The sequence below is a fragment of the Bos indicus x Bos taurus genome, chromosome 12 (genome assembly GCF_003369695.1).
Source record: "Bos indicus x Bos taurus breed Angus x Brahman F1 hybrid chromosome 12, Bos_hybrid_MaternalHap_v2.0, whole genome shotgun sequence".
Taxonomy (NCBI): Eukaryota; Metazoa; Chordata; class Mammalia; order Artiodactyla; family Bovidae; genus Bos; species Bos indicus x Bos taurus.
Genome location: NC_040087.1, coordinates 23,069,538 through 23,087,666, shown reverse-complemented (window position 1 = coordinate 23,087,666; position 18,129 = coordinate 23,069,538). Strand labels below are relative to the sequence as shown.

Genomic DNA, 18,129 nt, shown 5'->3' with positions numbered 1-18,129 from the left:
GACTTAGTCCTTTGGAGTCTTGTAAAACCAAACACAGATGACTAAAATGTCTCAAGCCAAAGGCTGTTTGCCTTATTAAGTGAATATATGCAATTAATTTATCTTTGTTAATGGTTGCTTATAAAATAAGCTCACAGTGGGTAAAGTATATGCTTTATATGCTATTTTTGCCTTTTCTCATGAGCCTATAAATATTTCAGAATAAGTCTGGGGAATTTTTAAAGCAAACTCACAAATCATCTCTGCTTTCTTCATTAGTCAGTTAACTGCAGTCCCTCAGACTTCCGGCTGTTTTGCAAGGTAAACTCCTGGTCACAAGGGGAATTCATCATCAGTACTGGAGAGAAGTATAAAGTCTCCAATGTATGTGTCTGTTTTAATGACCTGAGTCACACAATTTTCATACATGTTTAAAATAAATGTAAACTCCTTGGTATAAGATTATTTCTCTAGTGGAACCTCCATTGGTATAGAGTACCCTCAAAACCTTATCAGTTCAGTTCAGACACTCAGTCATGTCCAACTCTTTGCGACCTCATGAACTGCAGCACACCAATCCTCCCTGTCCATCACCAACTCCCAGAGTTTACTCAAACTCATGTCCATTGAGTCGGTGATGCCATCCAACCATCTCATCCTCTGTCATCCCCTTCTCCTCCTGTCTTCAATCTTTCCCAGCATCAGGGTCTTTTCCAATGAGTCAGTTCTTCACATCAGGTAGCCAAAGGATTGGAGTTTCAGCTTCAGCGTCAGTCCTTCCAGTAAATATTCAGGACTGATTTCCTTTAAGATTGACTGGTTGGATCTCCTTGCAGGCCAAGGGACTCTCAAGAGTCTTCTCCAACACCGCAGTTCAAAACATAAATTCTTCAGTGCTCAGCTTTCTTTATAGTCCAATTCTCACATCCATACACGACCACTGGAAAAACCTTGACTAGACGGACCTTTGACTAGCCTTGACTAGACAGACCTTTGTTGACAAAGTAATGTCTCTGCTTTTAATATGCTGTCTAGGTTGGTCATAACTTTCCTTCCAAGGAGTAAGTGTCTTTTAATTTCATGGCTGCAATCACCATCTGCAGTGATTTTGGAGCCCCAAAAAATAAAGTCAGCCACTGTTTCCACTGTTTCCCCATCTATTTGCCATGAAGTGATGGGACTGGAAGCCATGATCTTAGTTTTTTGAATGTTGAGCTTTAAGCCAACTTTTTCACTCTCCACTTTCACTTTCATCAAGAGGCTCTTTAGTTCCTCTTCACTTTCTGCCGTGAGGGTGGTGTCATCTGCATATCTGAGGTTATTGATATTTCTGCAGGCAATCTTGATTCCAGCTTGTGCTTCATCCAGCCCAGCATTTCTCATGATGTACTCTGCATATAAGTTAAATGAGCTGGATGACAATATACAGCCTTGACGTACTCCTTTTCCTATTTGGAACCAGTCTGTTGTTCCATGTCCAGTTCTAACTGTTGCTTCCTGATCTGCATACAAGTTTCTTAAGAGGCACGGTGGTCTGGTATTCCCAACTCTTTCAGAATTTTCCACAGTTTATTGTGATCCACACAGTCAAAGGCTTTGGCATAGTCAATAAAGCAGAAATAGATGTTTTTCTGCATCTCTCTTGCTTTTTCGATGATCCAGCGAATGTTGGCAATTTGATTTCTGGTTCCTCTGCCTTTTCTAAAACCAGCTTAAACATCTGGAAGTTCATGGTTCATGTATTGCTGAGACCCCGATTCAATTCTTGGGTCAGGATGATCCTCTGGAGAAGGGACAGGCTACCCACTCCAGTATTCTTGGGCTTCCCTGGTGGCTCAGCAGGTAAAGAATCTGCCTGCAATGCGGGAGACCTGAGTTTGATCCCTGGGTTGGGAAGATCCCCTGGAGAAGGGAACAGTTACCCACTCCAGTATTCTGGCCTGGAGAATTTCATGGACTATGTAGTCCATGGGTTCACAAAGAAACAGGGCTGAGCAACTTTCACTTTCAGTGGACTAGAAGATGTCATTATGCAAATAGTCTCCAAAGTGATAACTCAGTAGGAAACATTTTGACCAGTCAGGCCAAATTTATAAAATTTCAGTCTTTTTTGTTTTGTTTCATTTTGTTGCTATTTTACCAGCTAAATGTTTAGGAAATGCATTTAGTAACCATTCATAATTCCACGTACAGGGGACAAAGTAACTCATATGCCTCAAAAGAAGAATGTTCCATTAGAGGGACGTCCCTGGCAGTCCAGTGGTTAAGACTCTGAGCTTCCACTGCAGGGGGCACTGATTCGACCCCTGGTCTGGGAATTAAGCTCCAGCAAGCTGCAAGACAAGGCCAAAAAAAAACCAAAACAAGCCATAAAAAAAGTTCCATTAGACACTTTACTGTGTGTATTTCTGTTTTTCAACAGAGACATTTTAATCTGAAGCCTTGTAGAAGTCTAGACATTAAAGAGATGTCATCAGGACCTCCCTGGTGGTCCACTGGCTAAGACTCAGTGCTCCCAAAGCAGAGGGCACTGGTTTGGTCCCTGGTCAGGGTTCTAGGACTCTGGCTCCGCATGGCATGGCCAAAATAAATTAAATACAGAGGTGTTATCTTGCTAAAAGGAAATAATATGACCTTCTAAGGATGTCTATGAGATGAGGCTAACTATTCTCGGTAATTACATATGTAGAGTTTGATGTGGAAAAGCAAATGTAACAGAAGTGGTTTCTGTTTCCTTCTTCACAGAACCTGTCTTCTACTTTGGTGACGTCGAGTACAAGGTGGATGAGAGTGCGGGCTCGGTGGAGGTGCGGGTGTGGAGGAGTGGCACTGACCTGTCCCAGGCTTCTAGTGTCACCGTGACATCGCAGAAAACAGACCCTCCCTCAGCCGATGGTGAGTAGTTTCCTACAATGATTCTTTTTGATGATTCCACAATTTTCAACTTCTTATGACAAAATACCTTAAAGCCCAAATACTTCACTTCTGTTGAAGCAGTCTGATTGAATGTACTTTTTTCCTGACGTTATTGCTATATAGTAAGTAAATTTACACTCTGTTTACTATTGTGAGAAAATGCACCCCAGGGCCACAAATCGAAAGCTAAGTTATAAACATGTAAGTCAAGAACTTTAACTTTGAATGCCTTTTTTTGCCTGAACGGGTTCTATCTATACCTGGCAAATCTACCATGGCTGAATCCTATGGCGTCATTTGCACAACAGGAATAATCTTGCTGGCCACCCTTACAGAATCTAGTGACATTTAAGTGTCATGCAGGCGTGGATCTCTGGCTTAGCTCCCTCTTCATTTTAAACAAACATCCCCATAAGTACTTGAGCCCCAAAGACTTTTTCTACCTTTCATTATACAATCTGTCCTAGCTGGCACATGGTTGCCTTTGATTCTGGAATCTACATGTGCAAAAAGTTGATCGTGAAACTTAGGACAAGCATAAGATATGAAATTGCCTTCTCTTTGTCTCATGTAAATGACCAATAAAGGACTTCCCTGGTGGCCCAGTGGCTAAGACTCCATGATCCCAATGCAAGAGATCCAGTTATCGAACTGGTCAGGGAACTAGATCCCACGTGCTGAAACCGTGACATCTGCAACTAAGACCCAGTGCAGCCCAATAAATAAGTAAATGAAAATACTTCAAAAAAATTAAATGAACAATAGTACAATTTACCTCTTTCTCATTCATACACACACGCACACATAAGACACTCATCACATGCTCACACACAAAGCAAGTAGTGGCCGTTCCATTTTAAAAGTCACCCTTAAGTTTTCACTTTTTAAATGTCGTAGAACCAGTAGAGTGCTTTGAATGTGGTCCGTGTCCAATAAACCTTTGTTTAGCCAAATTAGTCATTTCTTTAGAGAACATTCCAATCAAAGAGATGAGAATTAAGATGTAGAAGCAGAGGACAAGAAAAATACAAAAGGAAACACAACGAGATAGAGATTTTTAAAAATAAAGACATGTACTTAATTATAGTTGCATATTCAGAGGTAAATAGATACAAAATGAGAGTTAGAAGAGCATTAGATATGAAAACAAAGAGATAATACTGAACTGTCTCCCCTGTTCCCAGTCTTCATGGATGTCATGCCTAAAGATTAAGAGAAAGTTTTGTTTCTTAAATACTTTAGACATATATGGAGGTGTCAACATTAGTATGCACCCCACAGTCTGAAAAATAATACACTAAAAGCGAAATATGTCTTTGAGAATTAAAGATTGCTTTCTTTGCCAGGGATAGGAATGGGCGAAGTGTGTTGGACAAAAGCTTATATCTAAAATATGTTGCTTTAACCAGCAGGCAATCACACACCTAAATAAGATGTTCTGTAGTAACTTCTGAAAATAAAAAATGGTTTTTTAACTATGGTTAACTATTTCCATGTTTATATTTCATAACTTGTTATGATCAAATACTTGATTGATATGCTGATTATTTTTAGACCTGATTTTTATTAGCTCTAATTGAGAATTCCAAAATAGATAAACTACAAGACAGAAAGCTAAAATAACAGAAAAGTAAAATAACCTTAGACATAGATACGACAGAGTTAGGAACCTGGTCTTTGAGCTACCATCTCATATCCAATGTAAATGCTAATCTTTTACATTTCATTAAATACACTTCTCTGTAATGTTATGCTAGTCAATATATTTTTTAAAGAATTATAAACAAGTCTGTTGAAAACATAGTTTTCATCTCGTAATTTTGTGTGCATTTAGCCAGTCCCCAGCTGAAACATTCTTTTGTTCCTGTCACAGCTGGAACAGACTACGTGGGAATCAGCCGTAATTTAGATTTTGCACCTGGAGTCAACATGCAAACCATTCGTGTTATCATTTTGGATGATCTCGGACAACCAATGCTGGAGGGTATTGAGCAATTTGAACTGGTGCTCCGAATGCCTATGAATGCAGCCCTTGGGGACCCCAGCAAAGCCACGGTGACCATAAATGATTCTGTCTCAGATTGTGAGTGTTTATTAACTGATGACGATAAGTAAAAAGATGGCTAGTGTTTACATAAATGTTAAGTAAAATGATAAACTAGGCTTTATATGGATGTGAATTTGAGCAAACCCCAGGAGATAGTGGAGAACAGGGGAGCCTGGCGTGTGGCAGTCCACGGGGTCACAAAGAGTCAGACCTGACTGAGCGACTGAATAACAGCAACAACCTTTTCAAAGGGATGTGAGGGAAAGAACGGTTCCAGCTCTCAGTTTGTAGATAGCCATCTTTTCTGTATGTGTCTTTACATCACCTTCTATGTGTATTTATGTGTTTAAATTTCCCCTTTTGTATAAAGGCGCCGGTCATATTGAATTAAGGCCCACGCTGATGCCCTCATTTTTCCTTCATTAGTTCTGTAAAGACCCTTTCTCCACATAAAGTCATATTCTCAGGTATTGGTTGTTAGGACTTCACTCTATGAACAGGGGGCAGGGAGGGAGGTGTGGACGGACAGTTCATCCCATAATAATACCTTAGCTGACAAAGTCTTTCTTTCTTCTCCTGATTGTTTTCTTATTGTTTTGATAGAATTAGACAGTCTCAGAAGAAAAACTTGTAGTCTTCCTTTCAAATTAAAATAAAAGTGAGATTGTTATCATTACCTTGCTTGTGTGTCAAGAACTCCCTCCCACAGATTGGTGCAACTGCGTGAGATTGCACAAACCCTCGAGTATTAATGGTCTTTTCCCACTTCTCAACACCAGACACTTCCTGTTATCTCCTTACACACAGACAGTCCTGAAATTACTCCTAACGATATGCCAAAAGTGAGGCTCTCTGATTCATCGTCGAAAGGAAATTCTAAATAACCTTCTACCATGATGATCTTGGCATTACTTGGAGGAGTCTAACTCGTCAATGAGATCTATAGTTAATTGACCCAGTATAGGTGTCACCTGTGTTTTCTATAAAGGCTTCCCTGGTGGCTCAGACAGTAAAGAATCTGCCTGCAGTGCAGGAGACCAGGGTTCAATCCCTGGGTCAGGAAGATCCCCTGGAGAAGGGAATGGCAACCCACTCCAGTATTCTTGCCTAGAGAATCCCTTGGACAGAGAAGCCTGGTGGACTATAGTCCATGGGGTCGCAAAGAGTCAGACATGACTGAGCAACTAACACTTCTTGATGCAATTCCACATGTATTATGTAATATATATATTATAGTCATTGTCATCTTTTCCATTATGGTCTGGGTAACTATGCTTGTAATTATGTACACAATCTTTAATGTTTTTCATATGAAGAAATTTTGAAAGGCTCTTGATTAAGCAATATATATAGATGGTGGTGGTTTAGTGGCTAAGTCATGTCCAACTCTTGCACACCCATGGACTATAGCCCACCAGGCTTCTCTGTCTATGGGATTCTCCAGGCAAGAATAGTGGAGTGGGTTGCCATTTCCTTCTCCAGGGGATCTTCCTGACCCAAGAATTGAACCCAGGTCTCCTGCATTGCAGGCAGATTCTTTACTGACTGAGCTATGAGGGAAACCCAACGTATATAGATACAGATATCTTAAAGTCTCTGGTTTTATCTACTTTTTCCCATTTCGTTGTGTCTCCCTACTCCACAAAAGAGGCAGAGCGAAATGTCAAGGATAAGGAAATCGCAACTCCGGGTTAAGTGGTTAGCTCAAGCCCAAAACACTGGCCAGTAACCGAGCAGAGACTGGGATCCAGTTCTTGTTGTTGTTTTGGTGTTCTTCCCACTGAGCCATGTTTTCTGAAATTCCGTTTTCCTCAAATTTCTGTTCACTTTGATTCAGGTATTTATGTTCTTGTGTTTTCTGCAGTACCTAAGATGCAATTCAAAGAACGAGTATACACTGGCAATGAAAATGATGGGCAGATAGTCGCCACGATCCACCGGAGTGGGGATACCCGGTACAGGTCTTCAGTGAGATGCTACACGCGACAGGGCTCTGCACAGGTGATGATGGACTTCGAAGAACGCCCCAATACTGACATCTCCATCATCACATTCCTCCCTGGTACGTGTCAGCTTGAAGTTTTTGTTTGGAGTTTGCAGAAGCCAAGTTTTGGGTGTGAAGTATCTATCAAGGATACTTGATTCTACAAGTTCTTGATTCCCTCAAGCTTCTGACATGGTTTAATGTGCACTAGATGACAATGAAGTGAGGTTGATTTTAACAGGTTGAATGCGTTTCCCTTTGGTTTCTGTGTCAGTGTGTTGATTAGTTTCTAGTGATGTGCTATATTGTTTGGGCTTCCCTCGTGGATCAGCGGTTAAGAACCCACCTGCCAATGCAGAGGTACAAGTTTGATCCCTGGGTCAGGAAGATCCCCCTGGAGGAGGAAATGGCAACCCACTCCAGTATTCTTGCCAGGAGAATCCCATGGACAGAGGAGCCTGGCGGGCTACAGTCCATGGGGTCGCAAAGAGTCAGACACGACTGAGCACACATGCTATATGGTTTATTCAAAACTTATTCAGCAGAAAATGGTATGTACAGATTTTACAATAGTGGGAAAGACTTAGTGTTCAAATGATAGAAATGAAAAGAAATAGGTGTCACGTTTTCAATATGGATTCAATGTCTTAAAATACTTGACTACTTTGATCCAATAATTGTGTAAGAAACATGTGAAAAGTGAAAGTGAAAGTCGCTCAGTCATGTCTGACTCTTTGCGACCCCATGGACTATACAGTCCAAGAAACATGTACTGTGATCCATTTGACAATGACCAACTGGTACAAATTTGCTAAATTTGCATCCTGATCATAATGTTAGAAATTTGTAAATGACATTAACATTTGCTCTTTTCCCCTTGTTTTCAGACATGAGTAACAAAACTTAAAGACAGAAGAAATTCCCTGTACTAATAGGAACCTGTCATTGCATACATTCAAACCTCGTTGTTCATTCAGCAAATAGTAACTGAAGGCTTATTACATGCTAGACATAGCTCTTTGCACTACTGATGCAGCAAGGGACAAAACAACATCCCCACCCTCGTGGTGTTTACCTTCTACTGCAGAGGTATCCGTTATGGCTTAAGGGATATGACTGACCTGCTTTCATGATTATCGTTCCAGGGGAGATCGAAAAGCCTTGCATCCTGGAGCTGATGGATGACGTATTGTACGAGGAGGTAGAGGAGCTCCGACTGGTTCTTGGCACCCCACAAAGCAACTCTCCTTTTGGAGCTGCAGTTGGGGAACAAAATGAAACTCTGATAAGGATCCGAGACGATGCTGATAGTAAGAAGCCATGTCTTGTGCTCAGCTGTAAATTGGGAACTGAAATCCATCTGTGTTCAAGTTTTAGGTAGCTCAGAAAATAAGCCCCTCTTCCTGACTAGGCTTTTTAAGTGGTTGAGAAATAGGAAAAAGGGGACTTCCTAGGCGGTCCAGTGGTTAAGTCTCCACCTTCCAATGCAGATGGTGCAGGTTCAAACCCTATTTGGAGACTTGAGCTCCCACATGCCGTGTGGTGCAGCTAAATAAATAAAAAGAACTTTAAAAAAAAAAGATTGTTAAAAAGAAATAGGAAAAAGACTAAGATAAATGGAGAAGGCAGTAAACCATTTAAACCGTAAGTTGATGTTGAAGAACATTGTTTATACGTAAATGCTGAGTCCAGAGCACTCATACCTGCTTGTTCCTCCTCCTGCCTTCAGTGCAGGTAATTCTGGAGCAACAGTTTCTTCCCTCCCCTCCCGCAGTCAGTGGCCCACTCATGTAAAAATTTTTGGCACACAGAGACAGCCCAGAGCACGCGATTTCTGGGGGCTGGTTAATTTCCAAGTAAGGAGCTGGGCCACGCATGCCCAGTTTCTCCTGACACACTCACCAGTTATACTGAGGGAACAGAGAGAAGCCCAGCATATGATATAATTAAGTCCTCCCACATGAAAAAGGGGCTTCCCAGGAGGCACTAGTGGTAAAGAACCCATCTGCCAATGCAGGAGACAGGGGTTCAATTCCTGGGTCAGGAAGATCCCCTGAAGAAGGGCATAGCAACCCACTCCAGTATTCTTGCCTGGAGAATCCCATAGACAGAGGAGCCTGGCGGGCTGCAGTCCATAGGGTCCCAAAGAGTTGGATATGACTGAAACAACTTAACATGCACACACGTGGGAAAAAAAAACTGTCAGAAATGAAGGAAAAAGCATTCCCTTTACAAACTAATTTGCCCATGTTTCCTACTGTTTCAGAGACAATTATTAAATTTGGAGAGACCAAATTCAGCGTCAGTGAACCCAAAGAACCAGGACAGTCAGTGGTTATAAAAATTCCAGTGATTCGCCAAGGAGACACTTCAAAAGTTTCCATCGTGAGAGTTCACACTAAGGATGGCTCGGCCACTTCTGGAGAGGACTATCACCCTGTGTCGGAAGGTATGGGGGCTCTCGGGATGTCCGGATGAGTTGTACTCGCACTGCGTTGGTGCTGGTGTCCTTAAGAAAAAGAAGAGAAATATCCATTTACCTGAAATACAGATGCACATACTCCTTTAAGTTAACTTCCTTCAGAAAAACAAAGTCAATGGAATTTATTTCCAGGCATCTCCTTTTTGATTTACAGACTATATGTCTTAGGATTTAAGGAAATTTTGAGTAAAGTTGCTAGATGTTTGAGTCTACTTTCATTTTCAACAATCTTTACCTTCATTATGGTCATTCGATATTAAATAATAACTTTCCTGAATATTCTATTACATGGAAAATGTATGTCATAGCCAAGAAGATAGTCTTTTTTAGTTTATAGAATACCAACAATCCAAAACGTCAAGCTTGAAAATTTTGTGTTAATGTAAGGCAGTGAAAAGGGGAACAGACGACCAACTATAGAGACCATGAATTCTCTGGGCTTCACGAGCTTGTCATAAACACATTTCATCCATCCCTTTTCTTCTTCAAACTTTTGGATCATTTCACCATCTATTTTTAGAAGTATAAAACAAATCAATTAGTCTCTCTCTCTCTGGATTATTTACTGGCAAAATAGACATAAAATGATGTCCAAAATTAAGTTTATGAATTATTTGTAGTTAGTTGTCCTTATCCAGAGAAGGCAATGGCAACGCACTCCAGTACTCTTGCCTGGAAAATCCCATGGATGGAGGAGCCTGGTAGGCTGCAGTCCATGGGGTCGCTAAGAGTTGGGCATGACTGAGCGACTTCCCTTTCACTTTTCACTTTCATGCACTGGAGAAGGAAATGGCAACCCACTCCAGTGTTCTTGCCTGGAGAATCCCAGGGATGGGGGAGCCTGGTGGGCCGCCGTCTGTGGGGTCACACAGAGTCAGACACGACTGAAGCGACTTAGTAGTAGTAATTGTCCTTACCCACTTCGTTTCTAGTTTTCTACCTGCCACAGCCAACAGTTTTTAGTGATCATAGACTACAGGCATTCATCTTGGTCTGCCAACTTCAGAACAGTTTAGAAAGTGACTAATAGTTACTATCAGTCATTGACTGAGTTAATGAGACAATAGGAAAAAACAGCATCTTCTACAAAGAACCATGTATTTTCTTTGCATATATGGTAAAAGTCTGATGAACTGCTATAGAGCTTCAAAGTTATCTTCATATTATTTCCTATGTAAAGAATGATAATCTATTTGAAATAAATCACATAAAACTGAAAAGGAGAGGAAAAAACTGATCAGCTATGAAATTATAAAATCTGAAATAAGTATCTCTAACATAAGCATGTTTTACATGAAGGAAGCATCTTCTAAATATGTACAATATGACCTTTAACAGAAAATATTTTTCTTAGAAATAAAACCATTCTTTTTGCTAAGACAAAAACAAAATCATATGTATATAGTAAATTGACAAATGAAGTCAGAGAAAACATAAAATGTTAAATCAACCTGTGTCTCTTTTGTCCTATAAATATGAGCATGCTATTTATAAATGTTTATAATAAAAATTTAATCTTTCCTGAAACATAATATCTTCTTATGGACCAAATTGTGGTCAGTCCTTTGCAATAAACAAAAAATTAAACATAGAATAAAAGTTGAAATAGTTTTGTGTTATAAATGTCTGGGGACTTTTCTGGCAGTCCAATGATTAAGACTTTGCCTTCTATTTCAGGGACTGCAAGTTCAATCCCTGATCAGGGAGCTAAGATTCCACATGCCTTTTTGCCAAAAAGGCATCACAGTACATCACAGATGCAATATTATAACAAAGTCAATAAAGATTTTTTAAATGTTCCACATCAAAAAAAAAGAAACCCTAAAAAAATGACTAAAGTGGCAGATAAAGACTATATATTGATTGAAGGAAGAACTGTCATTTAGCACATATATGTAAGAAGACAGTAATCTAAGCATTTAAAATAAATACTGAAGTTTTCGACTTCTTAGAAACTGGGTCTGTATAATTCACAGCACTGCCGAACTCAGATGCTTATAAGGCTAAGATAAGCAATGAAAATGAGTAGATCAAGGAGGGTATGAGGGAAAGATGGAATAATGGAAATCTTCTTCAACAAGAAAGTTCATTCCCTGCTGAGCAAAACTTGTATGGTCATAGCCAGATGACAGTGTGCAGTCAGAAAAGTGCAAAAGATATGAAAAATCTGTATTTTCCTGTGAAATCCCCAGATATTGAAGGATTAGAAACTAACTTTCCATTGCAACATCACCACAGGTCAAGCCAAACAAATTGATGACCCGAAAGTGATCAGCTATTTTCACCCTCTGGAACAAGAAGCATAAGCCCTCCTGGCGTGGGAGAAATATAAGACTGATGGACTCAAATTATAGGTTAAGGCCAATGTGAGAAATGGCTGTACTGAGAAACAGAACTGATTTGAAAGATGAGTCTGGCTTACTAACACAATTTTAAAGAAAAAATCTTTTTCATAATTGATGGAAGTAGGCAAAGAAAGATACATTAAAGACACATTTTCTTCTGTTACATTTTAAAGGACTTCTTAATTTAGAATTATAATGATCAAATACTGCAGCATCTGTTATCTTCTCAGATTGGAATGATTATGCATTATATTCTTTATTTTCTCTCCTGAACCAGTTTCTTAAAAGGCATTGTAAAGCCCACAAAGTTGTTTATCCAACTTTGGTCAGCTGCTTATTCATGAGTTCAATAAAATCAATTAATTTTTTAATATCTTGAGAATTTTAGAATAAATGATTAAAAGGGGATTATCATGATGGGTTTAATTTTCATAACAATGAAGGAATTATTTTTAGTGAGGAGGAACAGGGTGAGAGCAAAAACACCATTAATGCTTTTGTTAATAAAATGTTCTGCATTTCTAAGATTAACATCAACAAACAAAAGAAGTCTTTTTAAAATATAATTTGACATGATGTTAAAAATTGCAACCATTGTATGTCCAGCTTTTCTAGATACATACATAATGAAAATACTATTCACACTCAGTAATACCTGTGTGATCATATATTTGACACACGTCCTATTGGTCTGGAAATTCTGGGAAATGAGAGGTGAGTTTGTCTGGTTGTTCCAGTATTAGAATTATGAATTGCCTATTCCATCACTCTGCATTTTTTCAAACTGTGAATCAAAAAAATCAATTTAGTAGCTTATGATTAGAGTTTTCTTCTGGATAAAATGGAATGGAAAAATATTAGCATGCAATGCATATAGTGAGAATAGATGATGTTTTAAAAACTTTATTCATTTTATTCACACCCACATGTGCACATAAACATGTGCAAGATATGTGAGTATCTTTACATAGTCTAAGTATACTGGGCCACAATATAAAATGTATTTCTCATTGTGGGTCATTGTCAAAGGTTACCAGAAGCTTCTCATATTCCTATGTAAAGGATTTAAACCTGTGATTTTGCATTTGTAGAAATTGAGTTTAAGGAGGGAGAAACCCAGCACATTGTTGAAATTGAAGTAATATTTGATGGCGTAAGAGAAATGAGAGAGGCCTTCACTGTCCACCTAAAACCTGATGAAAATATGATAGCAGAGACACAGGTAAGTAATCAGATATGGATATAAAGTCATGGCCAACATTTTATCAGGGAAAATGCGTGTAACCATCCCCAGTATACAGCTAAGTCATGGACTTTAGACTTGTATAAAGAAGATGCACATAATCTCTCTTCACCTCCTAAATAAATGTTACTTCCATTGGAAAACAAGAATGAAGAAATTCCTAAATTCCCTGGTGGTTCAATGGTTAGGGCTGTACGCCTTTACTGCCAAGGACCTGCGTTCCATCCCTGGTCAGAGAACCAAGATCCCACAAGACAAGTGACACGGCCAAAAAAAAAAAAGATTCCTGTCTCTTTCTTGAAAAATCATGTCTGTAGGAAGTCAAGGACTAGAGTCTCTGAGTCCCACAGCAGCCCAGTTTACCCTTCCCATTTCAGTCAATAATGATTGAATCTAATAATGATTGAATCTGGGATTAACCTTTGTGCTTTGTAGTCTCAGCACAAGGATGAGGCTATTAGTTTAGTGCCATAACTCATTAAAACACACATTTTTAACCCATGAAACTATTTTCTAACCCTCAAAATCCCCACCTGTTCATCATAACTATTAAACTGATGTCCAGAGGCTCAAAGACTCAAATGTTACGGTCCTAACAATTCTTTTCTGTTTTCATTTTATTTTATATTGTATCATCGACCAGATTTTCTTCAAGATAACCATAATCTCCATAGAATTTTGATCTTTAAACCTAATTTTTAAAACTAAAGGATTTTTAAATCTTTATTTTATATTGGAGAGTAGTTGATTAACAATGTTGTGTGAGTTCCAGGTTTACAGCAAAGTGATTCAGTTATGCATATAGGTGTATCTGTTCTTTTTCAAGCTCTTTGCCCATTTAAGTTATTACAGAATGTTGAGCAAAGTTCCCTGTGCTATACAGTAGGTCTTTGTTGTTTATCTATTTTAAATAGAGCAGTTTGTACATGTCAGCCCCAAACTCCCATTCTATCGCTCCCCACCACCCTTCCCCCCTAGTAACCATAAATTCATTCTCTAAATCTGTGAATCTGTTTCTGTTTTGTAAATAGGTTCATTTGTATCATTGTTTTAAGATTTTTGCATATAAGTGATATCGTAAGATTTAAGAAACTGACCAATGTTTATATTATTCTATTTCTTTTATATATTAGTGACTTCACTATTAGTATAAGATATTTTTCCCTTAAGTACAAGTATTTTTAATATTTTATAATTTTTGCTACTTGGCTTTTTTTTCAAGTCATAGTTAAAATTCAAGAAGTAGGAACAGCAAATCTTTTTCAAATGTAAGTCTTGATCACCTAAGAAGTGAGTCTTTAATTTTTATGGAGCATTGTATTAACCTCTCCTGAGTAAGAGGAACAGAGATTCACTCAAATGACTTTAAGTGATCAAAGCCTCTTTTAAGAGGACATTGGTAAGTATAGGCTTAGGAACTGTGAGGTATCATCAGATATTGGAAGATGGTTCAGGAGCTAAGGCAAATGTATCAGCAAGGTGTTCTTATCACCCTACGAGCAGTAGATATTCACAGGACCCTCTTCTGTCTGCGACTCAGCTTCTCCCTCTGCCTTTGCTTCACGCTGTGCTTCTGCCCGTCTAAAGCTTCACTTTGCACGGCCATCCCCTTCAGCAGAATCCACAATCTCACGTGATCCCTAGAATCCACCTTCTCCCATGGCTCCTTCAGCTTTCCTCCCACTATTCATTAACTGACTTTGTCATCGTCTTCCACTTTACAACCCCAACCCTTCAAACCAAGTTACATTTAGCCAGTATCATTACCATTTGGAGAAAAAATTACCACCACATACTTTGTGGACCACTGGCCAACAGACTGCCCTGGGCGCAGGTCCCCTCCCTTGTACATTCTGGGGTCATTAGAAACAAGCCACATAGGGCCTGTCACACCGCAGGGTCTCTGGGTGTGACAGTTGCTATTATATTGAAACCATGTACTTGCCTACTTGTCGGTATTGTTCTGCACGGTAGAAGCATCCAGAGTCTGACATTTCAATAATCATGGGTAACTTATCTTTTCCTTCAAGGCGACCAAAGCCATCGTGTATATAGAAGAAATGAACAGCATGGCCGATGTCACTTTTCCTTCTGTCCCTCAAGTTGTGTCCTTGCTGATGTACGATGACTCTTCCAGGGCCAAAGAGAGTGCTGGGCCTGTGTCTGGTTATCCTGTCGTCTGTATCACAGTGAGTAGGAAATGGAGGAAAATTGTGAAATAGTAAAAATAGTTATGAACATTAACCAAGGTCGCATGGGCTTTGCCATGATGAGATAAAAGTGGGAAAATACTGCAGTATTTACTCTTTGGTCTTTGGAGAGGAAAATATTACTCAAGTGAAGCTCCCCTTTTTCTCCCTTTCATCTGACAGAGGTTTACTAACTGATGTGCCCGTAGTATGTATCTCATATTATCTCAGAATCTGTCACTGGGAGAAAAATTAGTAAGATATAAACTTTGTGCTCGAGGAATTTAAAAATAAGGAAGAGGAAAATATGTAAGACTCTGTCACTCTACTATAAGGCAAGATGAGCATTATCATGATACAAACTAGGAAATAGAACCGCAGCTCCACCTGTGAGGGAAGGTTTGGGACGGTCTGATGGAGGGTCACTAGTTTGAGTCACATAAGGAAATATTATTCCAAAATGATGGTTGCATTACAAATGGCATATTAGCATTACTTTTTTTAGTTACCCTCTCTTTGCTATAAATTATAAGCACCTTGTGAGCAAAAATCAGGACACATTTACTTATTTTATATTGCTTTACAATGTTCTGCTAGTTTCTGCTGTACAACAAAGTGAATCAGCTATATGTCCATATACATATATCTCCTCTCTCTAGTGCCTCCCTCCCACCTCTGTAAGTCATCACAGGGCCCTGAGCTGAGCTCCCTGCACTCTACAGCAGCTTCCCACTAGCTAGCTATTTTATACATGGTAGTGTATGTATCGGAGAAGGCACTGGCACCCCACTTCAGTACTCCTGCCTGGAAAATCCCACGGACGGAGGAGCCTGGAAGGCTGCAGTCCATGGGGTCACTGAGGGTTGGACACGACTAAGCGACGTCACTTTCATTTTTCACTTTCATGCATTGGAGAAGGAAATAGCAACCCGCTCCAGTGTTCTTGCCTGGAGAATCCCAGGGACGGGGGAGCCTGGTGAGCTGCCATCTATGGGGTCGCACAGAGTTGGACACGACTCAAGCGACTTAGCAGCAGCAGCAGCAGTGTATGTATCGGGCTTCCCTGGTGGCTGAGACAGTAAAGAATTTGCCTGCAATGCAGGAGATAAGGGTTTGATCCCTGGGTTGGGAAGATGCCCTGGAGAAGGAAGTGGCAACCCATTCCAGTATTCTTGCCTGGAGAATCCCATAGACAGAGGAGCCTGGTAGGCTGCAGTCCATGGGGTCGCACAGAGTCAAACACGACTGAAGGGACTTAGCAGCAGCAGCAGCAGCAGGGAGCTCTTGCCCAGAAGAATGACATGAGCAGAGGGGTTGTACTGAAGTGTTACCATGGCAGCAATGGTCCCCTGACTAGAAAGGCTCTGAATTAGATAGAAAGGTGATGCTGGGAATGGGAAGAAGGGACCAACTTACGAGACAGTGCACAAAAAGAATCAACCAAGTTCACTCACCCACTGGACATGGGGGACAAAATAAAAAGAGGAAAGTGAGGGAGCGAGAAAGAACAGGGATGATCCGACAACTCTAAGGATGCGAGAGATGATGAAATGAGTGTCACTTTTACTCAAGTTACCAAGTTAAAGGCGGAAAAGCCCCATAAGCTGTTTGAAATGCAAGATCAGAGTTCCTGAAAGCTAGCATGGATAGGAATAGGAATTTGAAAGTTGCATGAATAGCATTGTTGACTTCGGGTGAAAAAAAAGTAGCACCAAAGATATTAAAGTAGAGAGAATTTAAGAGGAATAATTTCCACCTTGTTCTATCCTGTGGCCCTAACATAGTTATTTGTTTCCCATAGGCTTGCAACCCTAAATATCCAGACTATGAAAAAACAGGCTCTATTTGTGCAAGTGAGAACATCAATGACACTTTGACCCGGTACCGATGGCTGATCAGCGCCCCCGCGGGCCCCGACGGCGTGACCAGCCCCATGAGAGAAGTGGACTTTGACACCTTTTTCACTTCGTCCAAGATGATCACTTTAGACTCCATATACTTCCAGCCTGGATCCAGAGTGCAGTGTGCAGCTCGAGCTGTGAATGCTGACGGCAGTGAAGGCTTGGAGCTGATGAGTCCTATTGTGACCATCGGCAGAGAAGAAGGTAGTTTTCACATCATGTTTGCTGGAATACCGAGGAATGTTATATATGTCTAATGTCTAGTTATTTTCATTCCTCCAAATGCCCCATGTATTCTGTGATACGTTGATAATTTCAAATGATAAAGTGAAAGTGTTAGTCACTCAGTTGTGTCTGACTCTTTGCAACCCTGGACTGTAGCCCACCAGGTTCCTCTGTCCATGGGATTTTCCAAGCAAGAATACTGGAGCAGGTTACCATTCCCTTCTCCAGGGGATCTTCCCAACCCAGGAATCAAACCCTGGTTTCCTGCATTGCAGGAGGATTCTTTACCATCTGAGCCATTGCTGCTCTTAAAATGATAGGTATTTTAAAATGATAATCTATTTTCACAAAAATAGACATTAGAAAACAAATATATACTCATTGTTCATTTTTCAATCACCACACAAGTGTTACAATTTTGCTGGAATATGAAAAATAAGGCAGGATTCCTGCCCTCCCATATTCCTGCCCTTCCTTCACACTCAAGTTGAAGACAGACACATTTTAGTCTGGCCAGGGCTCAGAAATGCAAAAGTCATCGTGATGAGTTCTAATCTGAATGGATCATGAAAGGTTTCATCAAAGAGGAGATGCTTAAGCTGAATTTTGAAAACAGGAGTGGGGGAAAGGCATGAGCAATGACTCATAGACACACGAGGAAACCTAGAGTATTCTGGGAACTGCAAGCAGAGAAATAAGGCAGCATGTAGGGGAGAGAGGGGTGATCAGATGAAGCAGATGGTACACGCGGGTCGGATCTGGGCAGCGTGGCTCATGTGAAGGTGCAAAGCCAGGGCACTCCCAGCTGGGTGTTGGAT

The 18,129-nt window shown here is 40.2% G+C and overlaps 1 protein-coding gene across 1 annotated transcript in view; it reads left to right on the top strand.

The window, feature by feature from the left end:
* The window catches only part of FREM2 (FRAS1 related extracellular matrix protein 2), a 152,929-nt gene that overhangs the window by 109,982 nt on the left and 24,818 nt on the right, over positions 1 to 18,129 (top strand). Inside the window, exons 7-14 of the mRNA XM_027557360.1 lie at positions 2,725 to 2,874; positions 4,769 to 4,978; positions 6,807 to 7,004; positions 8,072 to 8,236; positions 9,193 to 9,375; positions 12,845 to 12,975; positions 15,027 to 15,185; positions 16,987 to 17,290. Of these exons, the coding sequence (XP_027413161.1) occupies positions 2,725 to 2,874; positions 4,769 to 4,978; positions 6,807 to 7,004; positions 8,072 to 8,236; positions 9,193 to 9,375; positions 12,845 to 12,975; positions 15,027 to 15,185; positions 16,987 to 17,290 (1,500 nt within the window). The remainder of the gene's footprint in view (positions 1 to 2,724; positions 2,875 to 4,768; positions 4,979 to 6,806; positions 7,005 to 8,071; positions 8,237 to 9,192; positions 9,376 to 12,844; positions 12,976 to 15,026; positions 15,186 to 16,986; positions 17,291 to 18,129) is intronic.